This window comes from Excalfactoria chinensis, chromosome 6 (genome assembly GCF_039878825.1).
Source record: "Excalfactoria chinensis isolate bCotChi1 chromosome 6, bCotChi1.hap2, whole genome shotgun sequence".
In the NCBI taxonomy this organism is placed as follows: domain Eukaryota; kingdom Metazoa; phylum Chordata; class Aves; order Galliformes; family Phasianidae; genus Excalfactoria; species Excalfactoria chinensis.
This window is the reverse complement of record NC_092830.1, coordinates 840,548-861,083: the sequence shown is the minus strand read 5'-3', so window position 1 is coordinate 861,083 and position 20,536 is coordinate 840,548. Positions and strand designations below refer to the sequence as shown.

Genomic DNA, 20,536 nt, shown 5'->3' with positions numbered 1-20,536 from the left:
TCAGTGGAGAGAAGTTGGAGCATATGAATTCTACTTGAGAAAATGTAATTTTTCCTCAACAAAAGACTCAGGTTGTGAAGTTGGGGGTGTTTCCATGGCCATCAGGGAAGCCTGTATTTTGAGCCTGTTGTTGTTGAGGAAGTTCCCAGTTTGCTGTAAGAAGTGGGTCTCTTCCGGCCTTGGTGATTCTTTGGTTCTTTGCACTATTATGCTACCCAAGACCTTCCTTAGTTTTTATGGTGGGGAAAATGTCAGATTTGCCCCTTTGCCTCACAGGAGCCCAATGAGCAGTCTTAGGAGAGAGACGGCTCCAGCAGTGGGGAAAGCTTGTTGCTGACAGGGAGGTAAGGATCTTTAGGGTATTTTCCCTCTCTTTCAGTGCCCGTAGTGTGTCTGCATTGAAAACCTGGGTTTTTAAGGCCTAACTCTGCTATCCTGTTTACTCACCCACGATTAAGATGTAATCCTGGATAATCAGAGATTTCATCTCTGAAATACGAAGAAATAAGTGATGGCCACTAACAGTGGAAACAAGAAACAGAACTCCCTCTCGGGTCCTTTCTCGGTTATTCTGTCAAAGCTTTTTATTCCTATTTTGAGTAGCATAGTTGACATTTCTCTGAGCAGGCACGCATATACTTAACAATCTTCTCTCTTTTCTGCGGCAGTTAACAGCATGCTGCATCAAGTGTTAATATGGTGCACTTATAGTATGTTCTGCTGGCAGGGGGATTGTGTAAGTGCTCTTGAGATGTCACTTCTGCGAATCAGACCATATGCACATTAGCTGCTGTTGCCATATATAGAGGAAAACTTAACAAAATCTTTATTATTGTGGGAGTGTAGTAAAACACCAGTTACTGTGGCTTGTGGGACGCAGTATTGAAATAAAATGAAGCATTTCCGCATTGGAGTACAAATAACTCTTTTATTTTCGAGTTGTATCGTTCCCATTTAGCTGTGGGATCAGCTGTACCTAGATGAGATGCTGTCACTCTTAGGTTGCAATTAATTTTGAGCTAATATGGAGGGAGAGTAGCTTTCTGTTCCCAATGCTTTGCTTCAGCTTAGAAATATTTTGCTGTGGTAGAGACTATGGCCGTCTTGGGAAAATGGTCACTTGTGTCAGAAAGACACAGGAAAGAACCAGTAAGTGGGAAACTGGAATTAAAACTGGGGCAAATGGGCGAGGGGAAACAGGAATGTACTTGAATGTAAGGAAAAATGGTTTCGCCCATGGAATAGGAATAAGTAGTGAACATGCTTGATGTTAAAAGCCTTCGTGCTGTTGAAAGGATCCAGTGAGAAAGGAGAGTAACAGAATCCATACAATTTGTCCCAGTTGTGTAACGTGAAGCTCTGACAGTTAATGTAAGAGGAGTTGGGTATTACTAAGGAGTCCATGGGTAGAAATACATAGGAAGTACTCGAGCAGTATTAGTAAAATAAGGATCATGATAATGTTCTGCCTTTTGATACGTGCAGAATTGGAGAAAAAGTTGTATTTGCACTGTGAATTATTCAGTACAGCCCGTGTGAAGCCAAATATTTGCACGTGCTTAACTTCTTCAGAAAGGCATACAAGTAGATATTTGGCTTTAGTAACAGTCGTACGCAGTTCTTCCCACTTGGAGTTACAGAGAATTGGAGCTGTAAATAGCTTACAAGGCTGAATTCCAAAGTAAGCTCTGTTGTGCTGATGGCGAGTAGATGCTGAGATGGGCTCAGCAGCTGCCTGGGAGGTGGTGTGAGTAGTGGGCATGGAGATTAGTGGGCTGGTATCCAAATTCCCACAATGACACTTGAGTCCTAAACTGGAATTATTTATTTTTTCTGGTAAACACTTAACTGAGGGTATTTTCCAGCCCTGTAGTTCCCCAGCTGATGGGCTGCAGATGTGCAGTTCAGTCTCGGGACACAGCTCACCAGAGCAAGAACCCTTCCTGGATGCTTTGTGCTAGTACCCAACACCCACATGCGGGAATGCTCAGGAGGGCACCCACAGGCCATCGGGACAAACTAGAGGTGCTTTTTTTGGCAGTTCTCATTTTAAAATTACTTTCCAACTATTTTGTTCTGTTGACAGTTCGGGGTAATTGTTTCAGCAGTGAAAATAAAACATTTGAGATGCGTATTTTAGTGAACCGTAGCTTTAGTCTAGCCAGAAACACTGTTATACTGAAAAGCGAATTTATCTCCTATTTTGGCTCATGTAAAAGGCTTACTTTTTGTTTCTAATGACGTTTCTGATATATGTCTGTACCTGTTCCGTCTCACAACAAGCATTTTTACTTCAGGGAACTCTACTCCTGTGTCTAGAACCTTTAAAAGCATTTAATCTGTTCAGTCATAATACAGATGAGGCAATAATAAAACTATCCCCTGGCACGTTTCTCTGTTAAAAGCACTCTGTACATAGATTTCTAGAAGTACTTTACAATCTAATTCAATGTTTTATCAGAAGGCAGCGCCACTAAACAATATGTGTAAGAGTTGAAAGACTTCAGGTTGTTTGTGTAACTTAATAGTAGGGTCAGAGGGCTGCAGTCTTATTGTGGGTCTGTTGCTGAATGTGGTGAGTGCCCTCGTAACGTAGCACTGAGAAGACAGAAGTACTGAGTGCCTTCTTTGCTTCAGTCTTCTCTGCTACAACTGCCCCTTGGGAATCCAGCACTCTACATGGAGAGAGTCTGGGGAATGGAAGACTTGATCAAGGAGACTGTGTTTAGAGGTTGTCTTGGCAGATTAATTGCACACAAATCCATGGGCCCTGATAGGATCCACCTGTGAGTGCTCAGGGAGCTGGCAGGAGTGATTGACAAGCCACTCTTATCATCATTGCAAGGTTGTGGAGAATGGGAAAGGTACCTGTGGACTGGAGGAAAACCGATGTCGTGCAGTGAGGAGAGAGCGGCAGATGCTGTGTATGAACCTTGATTTCTGCAAGGCTTTTCATAGTTTGTCCCATAACATCCTAGTGTAATTTCTAGTTTTATTTTCATACCAGGATCAAAATTGCATTGGTATTCTTTGTATTTCTTTAACTCTGACCCAAGTCTGTTTATTCTAATTAAATCCATGTTTCTCCTTTCAGCCTGAAATGAACACAGCGTTTCTAAGTACTGTAGTTACATTTGTTCTTAGCTTAAATCTTAGGCGTTTAAGGTTACTGTAAGACCACTGGCTCTTAGGTATATTCCAGATGCTTGGATGAGGTTGTTTAATATATTGAGGGTTCTTTTTTCAGTTCATCTTTATTAACCCCTTAAAGCTTGCAGAGATGTGGGATACAGCTGACTTGTTAGAGTTTGTGCTGTTTCAGTAGTTACGTTGGTGAGGAAATAATAATAATCTTTTAAAAAAGCAGGAGTGAGATGAGGTGTGATTGCTCCTTGGAGTGCAATTATCAGTCTGCTGCAGTCGAGCTGCAAAAACCTACAGTGATCAGCTCCTGCCAGCTCTCCTCTGGGAACGCGTGTGCATGCTGTTGTGTCTCGGTATGTTAGTGTAGGTGTGCTTCCCACCATCCAGCACCAAGGGCTCCAGAGAGAGCTTTATTGGAGCATTTTTTTGTCTTAGTTTTAGTGCACGCATGCCAGAAATTGGAATTCCCCCCCAGATGTTTTTTTTCTCGTTTTCTTTTCTCATTTGGGAATGTTTCTGGTTGAGCGTGGAAGTTTTTCTTGCCTCTGAGCGTTCTCATAGTTTCGATAAGGAAATGGGGGAAATAACATGTTTGGAGCAAACCTCCTGAGTGGGATCCTCAGGGAATTCATTTTCTTTTTTCCCTGTTTTTCTTTTCCCTTTGAGAATTTGTTGCTCTTCTCCTCTAGCAGTTCCGTATTTACTGAGTTACTGGTTATGTACTTAATGAGCCTAACGCTTCAATTTCCTTGCATAACAAGCTTTTGAATATGAGGAAGACCGAAGGGAGAGTGGGATCTCAGCTAACCAGGTAGATTTAGATGAGATATGAGGAAGAAATGCTTTACGTGAGGAGGGTGGTGAGACTATGGAACAGGTTGCTCAGCATAGTTGTGGGTGTCCCATCCCATCTCTGGAGGTGTTCAAGGCCAGGTTGGAATGAGATATGATCTTGAAGGTCCCTTCCAACACAAACCATTCTACCACTGTAATCTCTGAAGTCTTTTCTAAGAAAAATAGGAGGTCTGCTTGCTGTGTAAAGGAACCTAATGCGTCTCCTTGTGCAACTGTGGGGAGGTATCAGACACCTGGGAGGCTAAAATATTCTAGTAATACAGTCCTCTGTTTTGAGTTAAGCATCACTGCTTGTTTCCTTTCCCCTTTGATAAATCTAGCTTTTTCCTCCAGAACACTGGTGTGTTCTTGGGTCTTTTTTTGTTTTTTGGGGAGGAAATGTCTCTATCATAGTGGTGTCCTTCATATTAACAAAAATGTTGTCTATGTTGATAGAGTATTGACTGAATTCAAATCTTAGAGAAATTCTTACCTTTTCCAGTACTTAATGGAGCTTACCTGTTAGTGGAAGCTCTGCTTCCTTTTGGCACATGTGATGCTGAGCGCCATCCAGAGAGGATGTTTTGTGGTGCACGTTAGACCGCATCTGTACATTTGTGCTATTCTGTAAGCTCAGTTTGTGGGAAGGAATGATAGAACAACTTCAGTAACGTGTCGCTGAGGTGGATCAGGCTGTGTTAACTCTGAAGCTGTAAGTGGGGGAATAGTCTGACTTGGAATGAAATGCAGCAGTTCTGTAACCACGGTAGGAAGCTATAAGCAGAAACTGGCAATGAAATCTTAGTCAAGTGTTTTGCTTGGGAAAATTGATAACACTTAAACCCTTTTTATACAATAGCTTGTTCTTACGATGCCATAACTCCCTTCCCATTTCATGCTTCTGTTGCTAGGAAGTTCATTGTATTTGTCACAATGTTTTTTAATGTGAAGGAATATTTTTAAATAATCCACTTGTAGGCTACAGAAATAAGTTAATTCTCTTTAATGGAGCAATAAAACAAAGTTTTATATAACTTCTGAATGTTAATCACTCTAAATACATGCTGGGGTTCATCCAGACCTGTCTTGGCCAGTGTATTCCTCTGATATTTTTTTCTTATACGTGTGGAATTTGGTGTTGTCATCTTGTTTTTCCTCCTCTGCTGGACACAGACTTAAAGAACGATTAGAGAAGGTCGTGAACTGGATCCGGTGATGTTTTTGATGGGAGAGGTTCTGCTGGGCAGTGTTTGAATGCTGAGTGTTGGCTCACTCATGCAGTTGAACATCAGTTGTATTAAGCAGAACCTCTCCAGCAGCACCACTACCCTTAAGTGCTGCGAAGCGTAAGGCTGAGGCAGGAAGAATAAAATAAAGGTTTTGTTCTATGGAAATTTGGAATTTGTAAAGCAAATGCAAGATTATTGCTTTGGAGGCTGTGTATGCATGATTATCTAATGCACATTGGTATGTATTAATGAGATGAACTTCGTTTAACAGAAGCAGTGTTGCACTATTACAGACTGCATATACTATTAAGACACACTTAGCGATCGAATCGTTTATAGTCACCTTTATGTAAGCTGGTTGACTAATGTGTGTATCAAATCTTTCTTTTTCAGATCTGGCTTGAGTGAAGTTTGACAAAAAATGCTACAGCAGTTTTGTCTGTGGAAGTGGTTAGCTGTAGGGATTGCCGTGGCTACTATCTTAGCAAGTTCCTTGGCCCAAAATGATGAAGGTAAGGCTTCTGCTGTGAGAACATAGCTGTGGGAGGGATGGGATGGTGATTCTGCATTTTGTTTGGTCCTCCTGGTATCATTACATGACTAAGTGATGTGATACTTGCTGGTAAAGAGGCTTTGCAATAAAAGAAGGTCTGAGTATGTTGGCATTTGAATCATCTTGTTTTTTTTTTAACAGGTGTTGATCTATCAGGTAAGATGAAGGGAATAGTTGATTTTGGTCAGTACTAGACACACTTTTACAGCTGGGTTTTGTTTCAGAATACTCTTCTGGTGGACAGCAAAATGGTTACAAAGTAGAGTAATTTTGCTTTTATGAGAAGTATCTCATCCTACCTGTTTATTTTTTTGTATTAAGTAGTGTTTTTTCTAGCTAGTAGTACTAATCCACATGTGGTTTTTATTCCTTTCCAACCCCGTATTGTACTTGATTGTGATGATACAGGGGAAAACTAACTTTGTCTTGGCCATTTTTATGTACTGTCATTACAGCTCTTATTCTTGATGCTGAAGTGTATGAGCTGCTCGCATTTCAGATGCTTGATCTCTGCTTGGATGCAATTAGCTTGTTTGCTCATAATGTATGATAGTGAGCCATTAGGCCTTATCTTAGTCTCAGCAATGGTTTCCAAGTGCTCTTAGAGCAGCAAAACGGTAGAGCTGGGGGAGCAGAGGCTGCATGGCACTGGGATGTCACCCAGCACGTTCAGCAGTAGGAGAGGAGCGAGTGCAGGGAAGCAGTGGGGAGGGAAGCAGGATGATGGGGTTGCATGGTGCTGTATCCCTTCTGAGTTAAGGAAAAGACTGTCAGGGCAGGTTGAAAATACTAAGCAGTGCTGTCCACTGTGGTGTTCTTTGTAGTCGTGCAGGTAATGTGATAATAGACATCCAAAAAGATGTCTCTGATGAAAATAAGGTTGGCTGTGAATTTCACTTGATTACTAATTCCTGATGATTCGTGAATAATGCTAATGCATGCAGGCAGTGTGGTGAAGATGCCCCAGAAATCATGGTATTAGTCAGCAGGACATTACAGAATAGGAAAAGAGATTCCCCACATATCAGTCCTTGTGGTTTTCTCTTAGTTACCTGACAAACTTGCATCTTCTTGGTTCCTCACCACAGAGGAAGCGCAGGCAGAAAGGAAGACAGCAGCATCAGTGGGAAGCAGCACCCAGCCTGCAAGGGCAGCCTCAGAAATGTTGGCATCTTGGTGGTGTCTGTGCCCTTCACCTACTAAAGCGTGTTTTGTGCATCATGGTATTTGATGACAATGCTGTAATGTAATTCAGTGCTTTCTTCTCCAGTTGTGATTTGTAACAGACAAGCATAGGGCTACAGCTATCTGTGATAACAATGTAGTTGTCTGAAACGTGCAGGAGAACCTCAGATTTGTACCTCATTCTGCTTCCATTTGTCCTAATAGCAGCTCGTCCTGGCCTGCCTTGATCTGAGTTTTCATAGAGCTGAAACATCAGCCATGTGGTGTCATGCACTTGTAGGGACAGGATCACTTTCCAGGACAGAGTAACCATCGGATCAAAGGCTGCCTGCCTGCTCATCCTTCTCAGCTCTCCTTGGCTGCTACTCATACTCATCCATCTTGTAAAGCTTAATACTTGTCCTTAAGAAAGCTATCTGGTGTTTCTGCTGTCTCTAGTTTGTTCTTTTCCAAGCAGCAAAAAAAGGCTGCAAATAGTTATCTTTAGTCATACATGAGTTCAAGTAAAATGAGAAGGTCAGTCAAGGCCTTGTAATATGTGAAATGAGGCCAGTGGAAATGCTTTGGAAGTAATGCCTCCTGTTTTGTTGTGTTGGCTCATGTCATCAGAGGTGGATGTTGATGTAGAGGCTGAACCTTGCCACCAATATTCCCTTCCATTTTGTTGCTGTGTGACCAAAGGTAGCAGAGAGGAGGTTGGACAAAACGTCATCTGGCAGTGGGAGTGCCAATGAAGTAGTCATAGCTTATTTGAAAAGCACGTATTAGCAGCAGTTCTTTGGTCAGTAGAGAGCTTAATACAGTAGAGTTTAATACAGTGGCATCTGAATGATTTCTGATGATAGTTGTTGGTTGGGACCTTTTGTACCCTTGTGTCTGGTGCTGAACCAGTTCTTATATCTTAACATACATTAAGAAGTAAGCATCTACTCTGTTTTTTAAAACATTTTCTGATAGTATGTGTGGATTTTGACTTGGCACAAAAGCAGTTTACTCTTGTGTTCTAATAAGCCTCTGGTGACATTTTTTTCCCCTTACTTTTGACTGCTGCAGCCCTCAGAACAGGAGATGTGCCATACAGCTGCTCCATGGCAATTGTGTCACTGACGACTCAGTGGGTTGTGTTGAATTCTAATGTTTGCTGGAGCTTTTCTTGTGGTGTGAGAAAAGCTAGCAGGAACGTCTCTGCAGGATGGAGATGTCATTCTTGGGCATCCTGAAGGCATGCATTGTTAGCTTTTCTGTTGCAGTCTAACTTACTATGTAGACAGAGGGAAAATACTCTCCGTTCAGTTAAAATGTAAGGTAGTACATGCTGCTTTTTGTCTTACGGTAATGAAGACCCCTGAAGGGCTCTATCAGCGTTTCCCCATGTGTGGGAGTATGGGTTTGCCTGAGAGAAATTGAGGAAATAACTGACTTCTGTGGCAACTGCTCAGTCACTGTTTGCTTTTAGCAGGTGAAATGATTGCTGCGGGCAGAAGTGCTGGAGCACTTGCCAAAATGGATGGAGGCTTTCCTGCATTGTGCCTGTTTTCTGTCCTGGAAAGAGATGTGGGTGGAAGTAATGACTTAATTAGTCTTTTGATTAAACTCTTAAGGGTTGTCAGAAATAGAACCAGTTGTAGCAATCTACTCTACAAATATTTAAACAGTTCTGAGATGTGGGGTACAGATTAGAGATGCAGATTTTCTCAGTAATATTTCAAAACAGGTAAGGAATGGAAATTGATTCGTGCAGTTATTCATTTAATTGCATGGATTAGCTGGATGGTAGTTCAGCAACTGAAGTTCAGCTGACTCACCCTGTAGCTCCGTAACAGTGGATCTGCAGCAATGGAGCACTGTGGCAAAACAGGAGGGGCTTGATAGCATCTGCCAGGTTGGGCAGAGTGTAAGAATACATCTCTCAAGCTGGAAATTGAACTTTTCAAGGCACTTTGGGCAGGAAGGAATGCATCTCCTATAAAGCTTCAGCATTTACAAGATGTGGAGCCGATTGAGAAGTTGTTCATTAATAGGTATTGCTGGCATCTGAAGTGATTCTGAGTCTGCTTAAAATAAACCTAATCAAAAGGAACCCAAATGTTTTTCACTGAACGCTTGTTCTGTCGGGATATATAAAAAATGACCTAACTCATTTAAATAGTTTTTGTCATTATCCTGGATGGCAGATTGCATTTTAAGTAAGGGTTTTCCTGTGAAGACCACAGCTGCTATACGCTTTGTCACCAGGGTTGTGCAGGCATAACTTCTTAGAGCAGTTTTACTTCTGCATGGCACCCATCTATTAGTTTCTGTCTTTCATTCAATCTAGCATAGTTTTATGCTACTAAAATTGAGTAACTACAGGGCCTCACAAATCACGTTAAGAGGCTGCTTTAGAAATGAAATGGTTTCAGATCTCAATGTATGACTGTCAGGCAAGGGATTAATAAAGGAAAATGCATATTTGAATACCAGGAGCCCACTTATCATTTCCTGAGCCCTGTACTGTACACATACAGTAGAAGAGAGATGCAAACAGGTGCTTGCCTACAGGCTGCTTGAGAAAAACATCTGCTCTTGTTTGGTACAGAAGCCATTTGTTTGCTGTGTGAAAGTTCAGTGCTTTCGATTGGGAGCTGGGCGCTTGGTTCTGCAGTGGTCATAAAGGGAAAGGAGCTGCCGTTGATGTCTGGAGCTCAACTACTAGTTCCTCTGAAGAATTCAGGTTTTCTAAGTGTCACTGATAGGAAATCTGACATGCTGCTAGCTCCGCTTTGGGTCTGCAGGAGATCTGCTTGTCAGGAAAAGACAAAACCCAGATTACAGTGTGGATACTCATATGATGGGGTCTAGCTTAGGAGGAGTCTTGTCTAGGTGCTGACCTGCCATGTGCTCTTTGCTCAAGCCTTATTCTTCAGCCCACGAGGTGCTGCGTGTCAGATTCTGATTGTATTGCTCAGGATGCATAACTGGAAGCACTTCAGGTATCCTGTGACTTGACTCACCTGAACACGATTACTAAGCACTGCTCCCCTCCAAAGGAAGGTTGCCTTTCCTGAAGGGTTGAAGCTCTCACTGCAGAGGGGGAAGCCTGGTGCAGTGAAAGCAAGCCCATGTATGAGGGCACTGGCACAGCTTGTGTCCCCTCTGTGAGAGTGATTTGTCTTGGGGTTTTTGTAGAAGAGAGGATAACTGCAGTGATAGTGAGCTGAGCTGTTAATAACAGGGACAGCTGTGCCCACCGGTGTGTGTTGATTTATGGCCATTGAGTACGCACATTGGGCAAAGCTGACACCTCCACTGATCCTTCTTGTGCTTTAATGGTCATATTTGAAAGGGATGTGTGTCTGTGTAAATTTATTGGATGGATTAGCGTTTCAATACAGAAACAGAACCAGACTGAGGATAAGCATGTTTTTGAGAATATTGTGATATCTCTCATCTCCATCCTGTGTCCGGATTTCACGTAAGAGATTTAGCAATTCCACTGAAACTAATTCCTTACACCTGAACAAGGCAGTGTGAATGAGACAGCTTTGAAAGGTGTGTGAGGTTTTGCCCTGGTGTAGGAGGATGAGGTAGGACCCTTGTGTTGCTGGGTTAGGGATTATATTGTAAATGCTCTTAGTGTGTTTATTCAATAGTAAAGCTCTTCAGTCGTGAGTATTCCAAATCTCTTTGTAAACATATGCATTAAAATGAGAAGTATGTATTAACTGAATTTTTGGCATCTCTGTTCTGAAGACAGTTAAGGCAGCCACCTTCAGTGCACGAGACTTGCTGTAGTCCTGCTGCCATCTTTCTCTCTGGGCTTGATTTAGCTGCCATAGTCCCCCATCTTTATGTTAGATGCTCTCATGAGCGTTCTTTTGTGTGCTCAGTCCTCTCCAAAAACCCATTTATGTGCATGAAACTCTTTTATCTGTAGAGTTCCTGGCATAATCTTCAGCTTTATTGCTAGCTAAGCATGCTGTGCATTCTTCTTGCTCGTAGGTGTCACTGTCCCTCCCCCATGCAGCTACTTCCCAACCTCTCATCTCATTTTCCTTCTTAATGAGCCCAACAAGAATTACTTTCTGAATGCTAGTATCAGACTGTCACTAGCTGACAAATAAACTGTGTACGTGGCCACTCTCTGCCTAAATTTAATTCCTTTTTGATGAGGTGTATTTGCTTTAAGCAAGGTGCAGGGAATTCTGCTTGTTAATACCCTTATGAATATTAGAGAATTATAAAATCAAGCCAGAACCAGCTCATAGTAATACCTGTGTCCTTTAGAACACACACACCTGCATTGCAAATTACATGTCTGGCTTTGAAGAACTTGATCACGTGCGTTTGTCCTGCTTTCCTGAACTTAGCAACAGAGCAAACAGAAAGGACTTGGAAGGACTCCTACCTTGAGAACTTCAGCCTGTATTTGTGGGGATGGTCACTGTGTTTCCCCCGGGCAGATGGCCTCTCTCTGCTCTTCTGGGGAATCACTGTTGAAAGATTAGAAGTGTTTTCTGTATTGGCAAAAGGAACCTCTTATGGGGAAATGAAGTGTTGGTTATTTGAAAGAGGAAAAAAGCGAGTGTTTTGGTTTTTAAAAATAAATAATCACTCTCTGGTGTAGTAGATATTAAAGCACTGAGGCCCGGGAAGCCTTAAATGGTGCGGAAATGAGTCCTTAGTTATTTGTCAGAATCCCACTCAAAGATGCTAAGTGGATTTTTGAGGCGGAATATTTAAAGAGGTTTGTTCCATGTGCAGATTTTCAGATGTGTAGTTTCAGCTGTTTTCCTTTCTTCAACACCTTTTCTTTGTTGTTTCTTCCAAGTTTTTCTTCTTGTTTTATGCTGCCAAATTCACTGGAAGAAAATATTTGGATACTCTTCTTTACTACATCTATAAAAAATTCAAGTTCTTATAAAGTATTTAGTAGCCACATGATTTCAGGCCATGCTTCTCATGGAGGACTTGGCACCCTGATATATGCTGTGTACCCCATCTGATAAATAAGAAAGGAGAACTGGCTATAACAGGCATGGAGATGGCTGAGGTACTCGGTGAGTTCTTTGTCGTAGTCTTTACCAGCAGTTAGGTTTCTCGTGTCTTTTGTGTTCCTGAACATTGAGGTCAGGTTTCGGGGAGCAGAATCTCTCTTGAGATTGCTTGTATTCTGAAGGGCAGGAAAGAAGATGATAGAGTTGCAGAATGGCCTAGGTTGAAAGGGAACACAATAATCATCCAGCTTCAAACCCCCTGCTATGTTCAGGGTCGCCAACCAGCAGAGCAGGCTGCCCAGAGCCACATCCAGCCTGGCCTTGAATGCCTGCAGGGATGGGGCATCCACAGCCTCCTTGGGCAACCTGTTCCAGTGCATCACCACCCTCTGGGTGAAAAACTTCCTCCTAACATCCAACCTAAACCTCCCCTGTCTCAGTTTAAAACCATTCCTCCTTGTCCTACAGCAAACAGTTGTTCCTCTTCCTATTCATATGCTCCCTTAAAATAATGGAAGGCTACAATGAGGTCTCCCCAGAGACTTTTCTAAGCTAAACAACCCCAGGCTTTTTTTGATGGTGCCCAATGACACTCAGGGCAAGGGCAGTGGGCATAAACTGGATCACAGGAAGTTCAATCTGAACTGAAGGAGAAACTTCTATGGAAGCTCCAGAGCTCCCTTCCAATCACTACAGTTTTGTGGGTGTGCATTTTATGCTGAATACAAAACAGAACTAGTATTTATCAGTGCAGATGGAGAATTCTCAGAGAGGAAACCTTAAGGTTTATTTATGATGCTTTGCTTCTTCAAAGCATTTCAAGGCTTACTTGAGTCTTCTTTGTTTGGAAACAGCCCTGGAGTTTCTACGTGGGGATAAAACTTTTCTTGGAAGGATTGCAAAGGTGTGTTATGGCCTGGCCTCACCAAATCCATTGGATGAGGATTGTTTTGTGTGTGAGAGGAAAGGGTTTTCAAGTTAATTTTTTGTTTGCAGGTACGTCTTGTCAGCCATCTGTTCCTGTGACCTTTTGCTGTTTTCTTAAGTGTTTTTGAGAGAAAATGATGTGTTTGCATGTCATTTGTACCTGAGCACGCAGATATTGGTAACATATGCAATCGTAGCAAGTTTTTACTGCCTTATATTTTGTTCAGTAGCAGACATTAATCACAGCGTGAGCTGTTGTATGGCCTTCAGTTTCCTTGTAGAGAACATATTTTGTTTATATTTTATTCTCTAAAATGTCACACCGTTTCTTACCTGAGGTGCACAAATAATGCTTTTCCTTGGAAAAGCATTTTCAGTTAAATTATGCTCCTGCAGTTTCTGCTAAGGATTGTGATACGTTCTGGGAAGAAGTGGTTTTCATTTGGCCAAGACAGGGTTAGCACTGGTAGTTATTTTTATGTTTCCTATTGCAAAGTGGCTGTGTTTTGCGTGTCAGGATGACAATATGGTACCTCCTGTGAAAGTAGGACTGCTTCTATATGTACAGAGTGGCATATGAAAGGGTTTTTGCTCTGAAGAGCTGTGCAGTCATTTCTGGCTGAGCCAAGCCTCTTTCTGGGCTGCGTTAGTTATAGGTTGGCAGTGTCAAGGCCCGTCTCAGGATCTGCTTCACGGTGCTGTTAAATTGAACTGTTCTGTTTAAACTACCAAAGTTTTGTTTCTCTTGAGGGAGGAGGCTGAATGATTTTCGGGTGAAAGTTGACCAGGGATTTAGAAGAAAAGGGGCAATGCTGGCACTGGGATTGCAGTGAGACTGAGAATCCCACCACCGCAGGAGATAGCCTGCCTCTCTTCTGATGGGCTGTAGCTGTTCTTTCCTTCTGTTGGACAGTACCGCAAAGGTGTACCCATAGCTTCCATTTTTTGAATCTCGAGTGCACAACCTGCAGGAAAGCAATATTATTTTTTCTTTAATGAGCTTGAGCACATGAGCAATTAAGAAGACATAATTGAATGAACCTAATCAGGCAGACATGCAAGATTGCCTCTGGGATGCTGCTCAAGGCAATTGCTCCTGGTATCTACAGTTTTATCTCTTTAGTTAATGACACCAATGGGTATAGCAGCACAGGCTAGTGATTTCACAGCTCAGGGGCTTTGCAGTTTTGCTTCATTTTCATGTCCTGGGCCTTCTATTCTGTTAAAGAGGTAGTGATTAACAGGTGATGAGAGCCTCTGCTTGGTTCTTAATGTTCTGGTCGCTCAGAGAGGAAGGCTGCTCTATTTTTAGTGTCTTTGAATTGCTCAGCAGGCAAAGCACCAATGAAGCCCGGTGTGGATAGGCACTGCAAGGTCCCTACCCAGCTCCATAGAATCTCTGAATCTATTTCAAGTAGTGAAAATCACATTGCTAAGGAAGGATAAACAGAGTGAATGGCTTCAGATGAAGAGCTGTTTTCTTAATTGTAGACTTAGAGTAATCCATATTCTTACCTTCTATCAGGGAAGCAATTTTTTAGTTACCATAAAAAGTCATACTTGGTAATGAAATGCACAGCGGTGTCCAACTGTTTTCTTCTGAAAGTCCTTGTGGGTATACCATCAACCATTGAAAGAATATCAGATCAGTCTCAATTTCTGCCGTGGAAGGTCATCATCTTGTTGAATGTGTTTTTCCCTCCATTTTTAAGTCTTTGCAGTATCAAGTTGAGTTCCTCCATTGTATTTTAAGTAGTCATTAGCACTTGAAGCAATTGATCTGTTAACTGTTGTTATGCTATCTCTATGGTAATCTTTGGCATCCTAGGAAGAACAACATGGTTTCAGCAAAAGGTGTTTTTTCTATTCTCTTGACTTATCGGAGGAGGTAGGGGAAGGTGGAGGCTTTGAAGGTAATTGCTATGTCCTATAAGATGTTTCTTTCAAAAATATTCTCCGAGTAGGTACAAATTCGAAGGGAAATATTTTGAGGGATCAGAGTCTTATTGCAAGTGATATAAAAATGGCTTCTCCAATACAGCAGAAATATATTGACTCTGCCTTCTTGCGTGTTAGATGTTTTTTGATGATAAACACTTCTGACAGCTGATATACCATTCTTTGTCTTTATTTTCACTGGTATTATTAAAAAGCAAGAGATCTTACTACCTGAAGTGTATAAGTTTAGGGAGGAAGTCTTCTGGTGCTCTGAGCTTGGAGACCTTGTGCATTGGCTACTTTGCTGCAGTGCCATGTTTTGGGGGTCCTCTCCCAGTACCCACCGGAGATCACCATCTGCTGTAGAGTGGGGAGTCACACCAGTCCCGAGTCTCATCTCATACTTCTTTCAGTGCTATTGTGTTACGGGGGGGGAGGTCTAAAATATTAAGATAATAATTTCCAAGAGTAAGCTTTTTTTTTTTATTTAATATAAAAGCATGAGGAGATCCTAGCAGAAGGGACAGGTGTTGCTGTAGATGTATGCTCTTGAGAAGGTATGATTGCCATTGTAGATGGGAAGAATGCGAGTTATGAATTTAAGGTTTTGTCACTTCTTGCTCAACAAAATAGGTACTAGAACTGTGGATCAAGAAAGAGGAAAAACAAGTAATATTTCATAGCTATTTAATACATATTATTATTTATTCAAATCCTTGCTTTTGTAATTATCTAAGGTTCAGGCTGTTTGGACTCAGGCTGGCTCTGTGTTAAATGACTGAATTCATTGGACTATCATTTATTAAGCAGACACTTCAAAGGATATTTTCTGCTAGGTCTCATTGCTTGGCAGTTCTCACAGATGAGGAAGGTGCGGATGGCAGTGGCTGTCAGATCTCAGCATTGCCATCACAAAGTAAGGGAACTTCCTGAAGACACAGGAGGTCGATTGTAGGTAAACAGTTGAATATGTGTTATTTCCTTTTATTCTGCTACTACACATCCTGCTTGAGAATGTGCTTAAAAAGCCTCCAGGTCTCAGCACTTCATTTGGTTCGTCACTTTTCTTTGTTGCTCAAGTTTGGGACAGGGTCTTTTATTTGACTTACATTCAGCTTTCTGCTTATGAGACCAAAGCGGAGCATCTTTGAGATGCTGCTCACTGTTAACTGACTCATCCTGTTAAGACACATATGAATTTGTATTTTAAACATGAACACTTCCAGGTCAGTAGTGCAGAGAGTTGTTTGGGTCTGCAGGCAAGCTGTAGGGCTTGCTGTGGTATATGAGCAAGAAAATCTTGCAGAGCACCACAACCACAGGATGCAGCAACTTGTCCCCTCAGCACTGGGTTGCATTGGCCATGATTTAGTGCAGAAAGTTTGAACTGTACCATTTATCTGGTGCAGCTGTCGAGGTCTGCTTTGACTGGCTGCTGGTAGCAGCAATAGGTGAGTGCAGGAGGATCTGAAGGAACAAGGTACCTTGGGGCAAGAAGCCCCCCCGCATTCCCTTGTAAGAATACAGCTCAGTGGTATTGGCAGATGGCAATATGAAAATGTTCCAGGGTCTATCACAGGACTTCATGGTGTTTGTTTCTCAATGTTCCCTTTGAGGTTTTCTATTAATTCTTCCTTCTGTTCTCCTAGGTAATCCCAGTAAGCACTCTGGAAGGCACCAACTTAAGATGTCAATGTCTGATGTGTACAAAAAGAGTGCAGCTCTGGAAGATATAGACACCTTTCAGGGAGATGAGAGCACTGATAACTAAACAAGATTTCAGCACCAGTGGCCTTGGTATGGAGCCTGAAGTCTAAAAGTCATGCTTAGAGCATTTAGGAAGACAGGAATGCATTAGACAGTAAGGAAAAAAAGGAATTTCAGGAATATTGAGAACTGTGTGAATCTTTAGTGCCAGTTGCATAGCTGTGGTTAAAAGCAGCTGTAGTCGGCTTCTAAAATTGTATCTCATTTGAAGATATTACGGCTGTTGTGAGGAGTCATTCAGTGCATTTGCGTGGTCTTAAAAATCACTTCTGGTTAGCGGCACTTGGAGGCATTTCTTGGCACGATATCGTCTTTTCTTGTGTTTTACAGTATTTTGGGGCAGAAGTGTGACTTCTAAAAGGCTCTGTCAACTCCAAAACTGCTTGTAAAATGCATGTTGTTGCAGTCTAAAGGAATATTGCTCCAAAGATAGATGGGACTGCGTTTTTCTATAGCAGTAAAAATAAAATAGCAATACATAGCACTTGCAGGGCAATTTCCACGCAGCACACCCTTTATAGATATTATATCTCTATGAAGATGTTTGAAGAATGGAGAAATAAAACATCAGAGAAAGTCAGTTGTTTGGGCTGCGTGTTCTGGATGCTGTCTGAGGCTGTGCGAATGGGACTTAGAGCAGCACTCTTACTTGGTTTTTGTCCTTTTTGTGCTTTATTATCTGTCAGCATTGCCTTTTCTTCTGGTAGAAGCCAAACCCAAAGGAGATGCAGTCACGTGTAAACAGCTGGATGAAGTTGGAGTGGAGTTGTTGGACCCAAGCAATGAGTTGTATAGCAGTGCTTAACTGAGCTGTTAATTTTCTGTCTGAATCAAAGCACAGAAACTCAGTGTTAGCTCTAAGAAGAGTCCCAAACGTGCTGGAATTGAACTCAGGTTTGCTGTTGCTCCTTCCCAGTTTCAACAATTAGAGATGTCTTTCAGGAAGAACTCAAAATAGTCTGTGAAAGCCCTTCTTATGCTATTTTTAATGCAGAGCAATTGCCACACAAGCCTGCTAATGTAAAGGTTATGCCAAGTTTATCCTAAATGGCACAGCTGTAGTTATGAATTCAGCAACACAGGAAACAAGCCTGGACATTTTCCTCTGAATCTGAGTTGCTTAGTTACTTAAATAGCTTAAATGTATGGCTCTGTGTAGCTCTTTATTAGGATCAGTCTTCTATAAGTTGAGGTGCTTAAAGAGACTCTCTTGTGGCTTTATTCCCAGTGAGTGTCTGCTGCTGAGTGAGCATTTGAAGTGTGAGCACAGAGGTGTAAGGATGAGAGTTTGCAAAGGACTGCTTACCTAATGAACTGTTTGGATGCAGCTCTCTGGGTGGGGCCTCACATGGGCAGAGAAGAGGGGTGCAAATCCCTTCCTTCTCCCTGCTGTCACCCCTCTGTTGGTGCAACCCCAGAATAGCGTTGGCCTCCTGGGCTGCAAGAGCATGCTTCTGGATCACATCTGGCTTTTTACCCATCAGGACCCTGAAGTCCTTCACAGGGCTGCTCTCGCTCCACACGTTACCCAGCCTGTGTTTATGCCTGGGCCTCGTTTCTGTTCTTCAAGTGCGTAGCTTTGTAGGAAAGCTGCCATGTGATATGCATCACTTTGCAAAGTGCTTTCCAGGTGGAGTTGATGTCCATGGTAATACTGTTCAATTTACTTCTTGTACATGATGTGGGAGACCAGATTTGGGTTACAGTCGCTTAAAATTGTAAGGCCGTAAGGGGAGAGCCATTTTCTTTATTGAACTTCTAAGCTGCTAATGTGATTGCGTGCCTTGCAGTCATGATTTAATGATCACAACAGTCAACTGCAGACGCTCCTCCCAACTAATTCAAGTGTTGTTTTTAGCTTGATTTTAGAGATCTGTGAAGTGCCATAGATATGGCAGAGAGGTGTGTGTGGTAGCAGGGACGAGAAGGTATCTCATCCATGGCAAAGCCCCATGCCTTACTGGCTTTATTTGGCTGTAAAGTGGTTGGCAGGGAGAGGAATGCTCCAAGTACTGCAGATGGTGGATGGGAGGTGGCACAGAGAGAGAGGGTGAGGATGGGAATAACGAGGTGATGATGAGGCAGTGCCAAAATACAGGATTACTCAGGTTGTGGGCTCAAACCGTGTGACCTTGGCTGAGCATCTTCCCTGAAGCAGTGATTGAGGGTTTCTTCTGAGCGATCTCATTAAAAATAATTAGAAATTAAAATAATGAAAATTAGCTGTCAGAACGCAAGTGGATCTAAGCCATGTAACTGTTCCATGAAGAGTTTATTAAATAGGTTTTCACTTGACTCACAAGGAGACAGGCACTTTGTCTGCCTTGGCTTTGATCGAGTAATTGTAAAGAAAAGCGCTAGCTAGAGGAAACTGAAGTTAATGATGGGAACAAAAATGCATGCTCTTAGGAAATCCTTTGTGGCCTGTTGCTTTGTTTGCCTGATGACTGCTGCCTTTTCTGGGAGGTGCTTGTACTGGGGGGACCTTGCTGCATCACAAGTACGTTTACCAGTGCTGCTGCTCAAACATAAAATAGGATTCTATTATGGCAACTGTAGCTAGGGAAGCTCGTTAATACCATAGCCTTTCTTCCAGTGAGTTTAATTAAGCAAGATGTGATGCTGAGCCTCTCTGTTATGTAATAATGCTAAGAACCATTTCTGTGTAATCTCATAAGCAAATTAGGGTAGTTCTTGAAATTGAAGAACTTGGGTTTTCTGCTTTCCCGCGGAAAGGGTCTTCCAGGATCTGTTTTCCAGTTGAAAAGAAGTGGGTTCAGGCTGGAAATCCTGTTTTAATTTGTGGGCTGCCATTTCTTCTTTGCAGTAGGGTGCTTTGTTTGTGTGTGGATGCTCAGGTAGTGCTCTTTTGTTTAATTATTTGGTGTTCCCTCTCAGTATTTACCCATGTGTGTTTCTAGAAAGGTATCTTTTCCCTAGGCTAAGACATTCAAGCCTCTGTTGTTTTGATTGGATGGTCTCCATCCAGCTGATGGTGGGGGTAACCTTTCCATGCACCTCTTTCCCATAGAAGATGTTTTTCACATACCCAGGTCTTCCTGGTATTTACAACATCTGACTCAACTTGAAAGGTTTTACTTTTAATTATCTCCCTTGGACTTGGAAATCTGTATAACCCCACAGTTTTAAGCTTCCGTATTCAGTGGGCACTGGTGAGCAGGAAACTAGAGAAGGCTGTGGCATTGTCAAGCTCTGCCTTTCAGAAGGGGATGGAGGGATGGCAGACATACTAAAACATATTTCTGTCTGGTATTTGGCTAGTGCTGGAGTAGCTAAAATCATATGAAATGATAATTTGCACAACAAAACTGTGAGTGGTCATGGTTCTTTTTGGTTGGCACCATGAAGATGTTCTATGGTTATATATACATGTATGTCCTGTTAGGCTTCTTCTGCTGTAGCTGTAGAATTGGGTTTTGCTGTTTCTCTAATCTTTTGATTACAATCTATGTCTCAAAAGATAATATCTTTATCTGCCCACACTCACTTTAAATCCTTTGCAAATGACCAGACTTAGAGGTGTGCTGTGCCTTCTCTCTGAGATTTGATATGTATGGTGAGAAGCCAGTCCTATGTGAAGGCTTCTCTAGTGTGATGTATTAGTAATTCTGATGCTTTGCTTCATGAAGCACTCTGCATTAAGAATCCTAACCTATATTGGTGAGCATGTTGAAGGGTAGTTCAGTTAGCCAGCTTGTGAACTTCTTGAACGTTCTAAGAAATGTCTGTGGAAAAGGTTAGGGCCGTATTAGTTATGATCCTACTTTATTTTTATAGCATCCAGTGAATAGAATAAGAGCATGGAGAAAAAAAAAAACCTGTGTTTTGGGTAGATAAGCAAATACTACTTATCTTTCCAGAGATTGCTCCTAGCAAAAACAGCAATGGAATGGAAGGTGCAGTTTTTCAAGTGGTCTGTTTACTCTGTTAGTGCCTAAAAGTAATAACAAAATGTACTGTAA

The 20,536-nt window shown here is 42.0% G+C and overlaps 1 protein-coding gene across 11 annotated transcripts in view; it reads left to right on the top strand.

Moving 5' to 3' along the window:
- Window positions 1–20,536, top strand: part of PCDH15 (protocadherin related 15) — a 597,589-nt gene that overhangs the window by 315,679 nt on the left and 261,374 nt on the right. For all 11 annotated transcript variants that reach the window (XR_011904016.1, XM_072339847.1, XM_072339849.1 and 8 more), the window contains one exon: window positions 5,601–5,719. Coding sequence is in view for 10 of the 11 variants with exons in the window: in XM_072339847.1 (XP_072195948.1) it covers window positions 5,629–5,719 (91 nt within the window). In the remaining variant the exon portion in view is untranslated. The remainder of the gene's footprint in view (window positions 1–5,600; window positions 5,720–20,536) is intronic.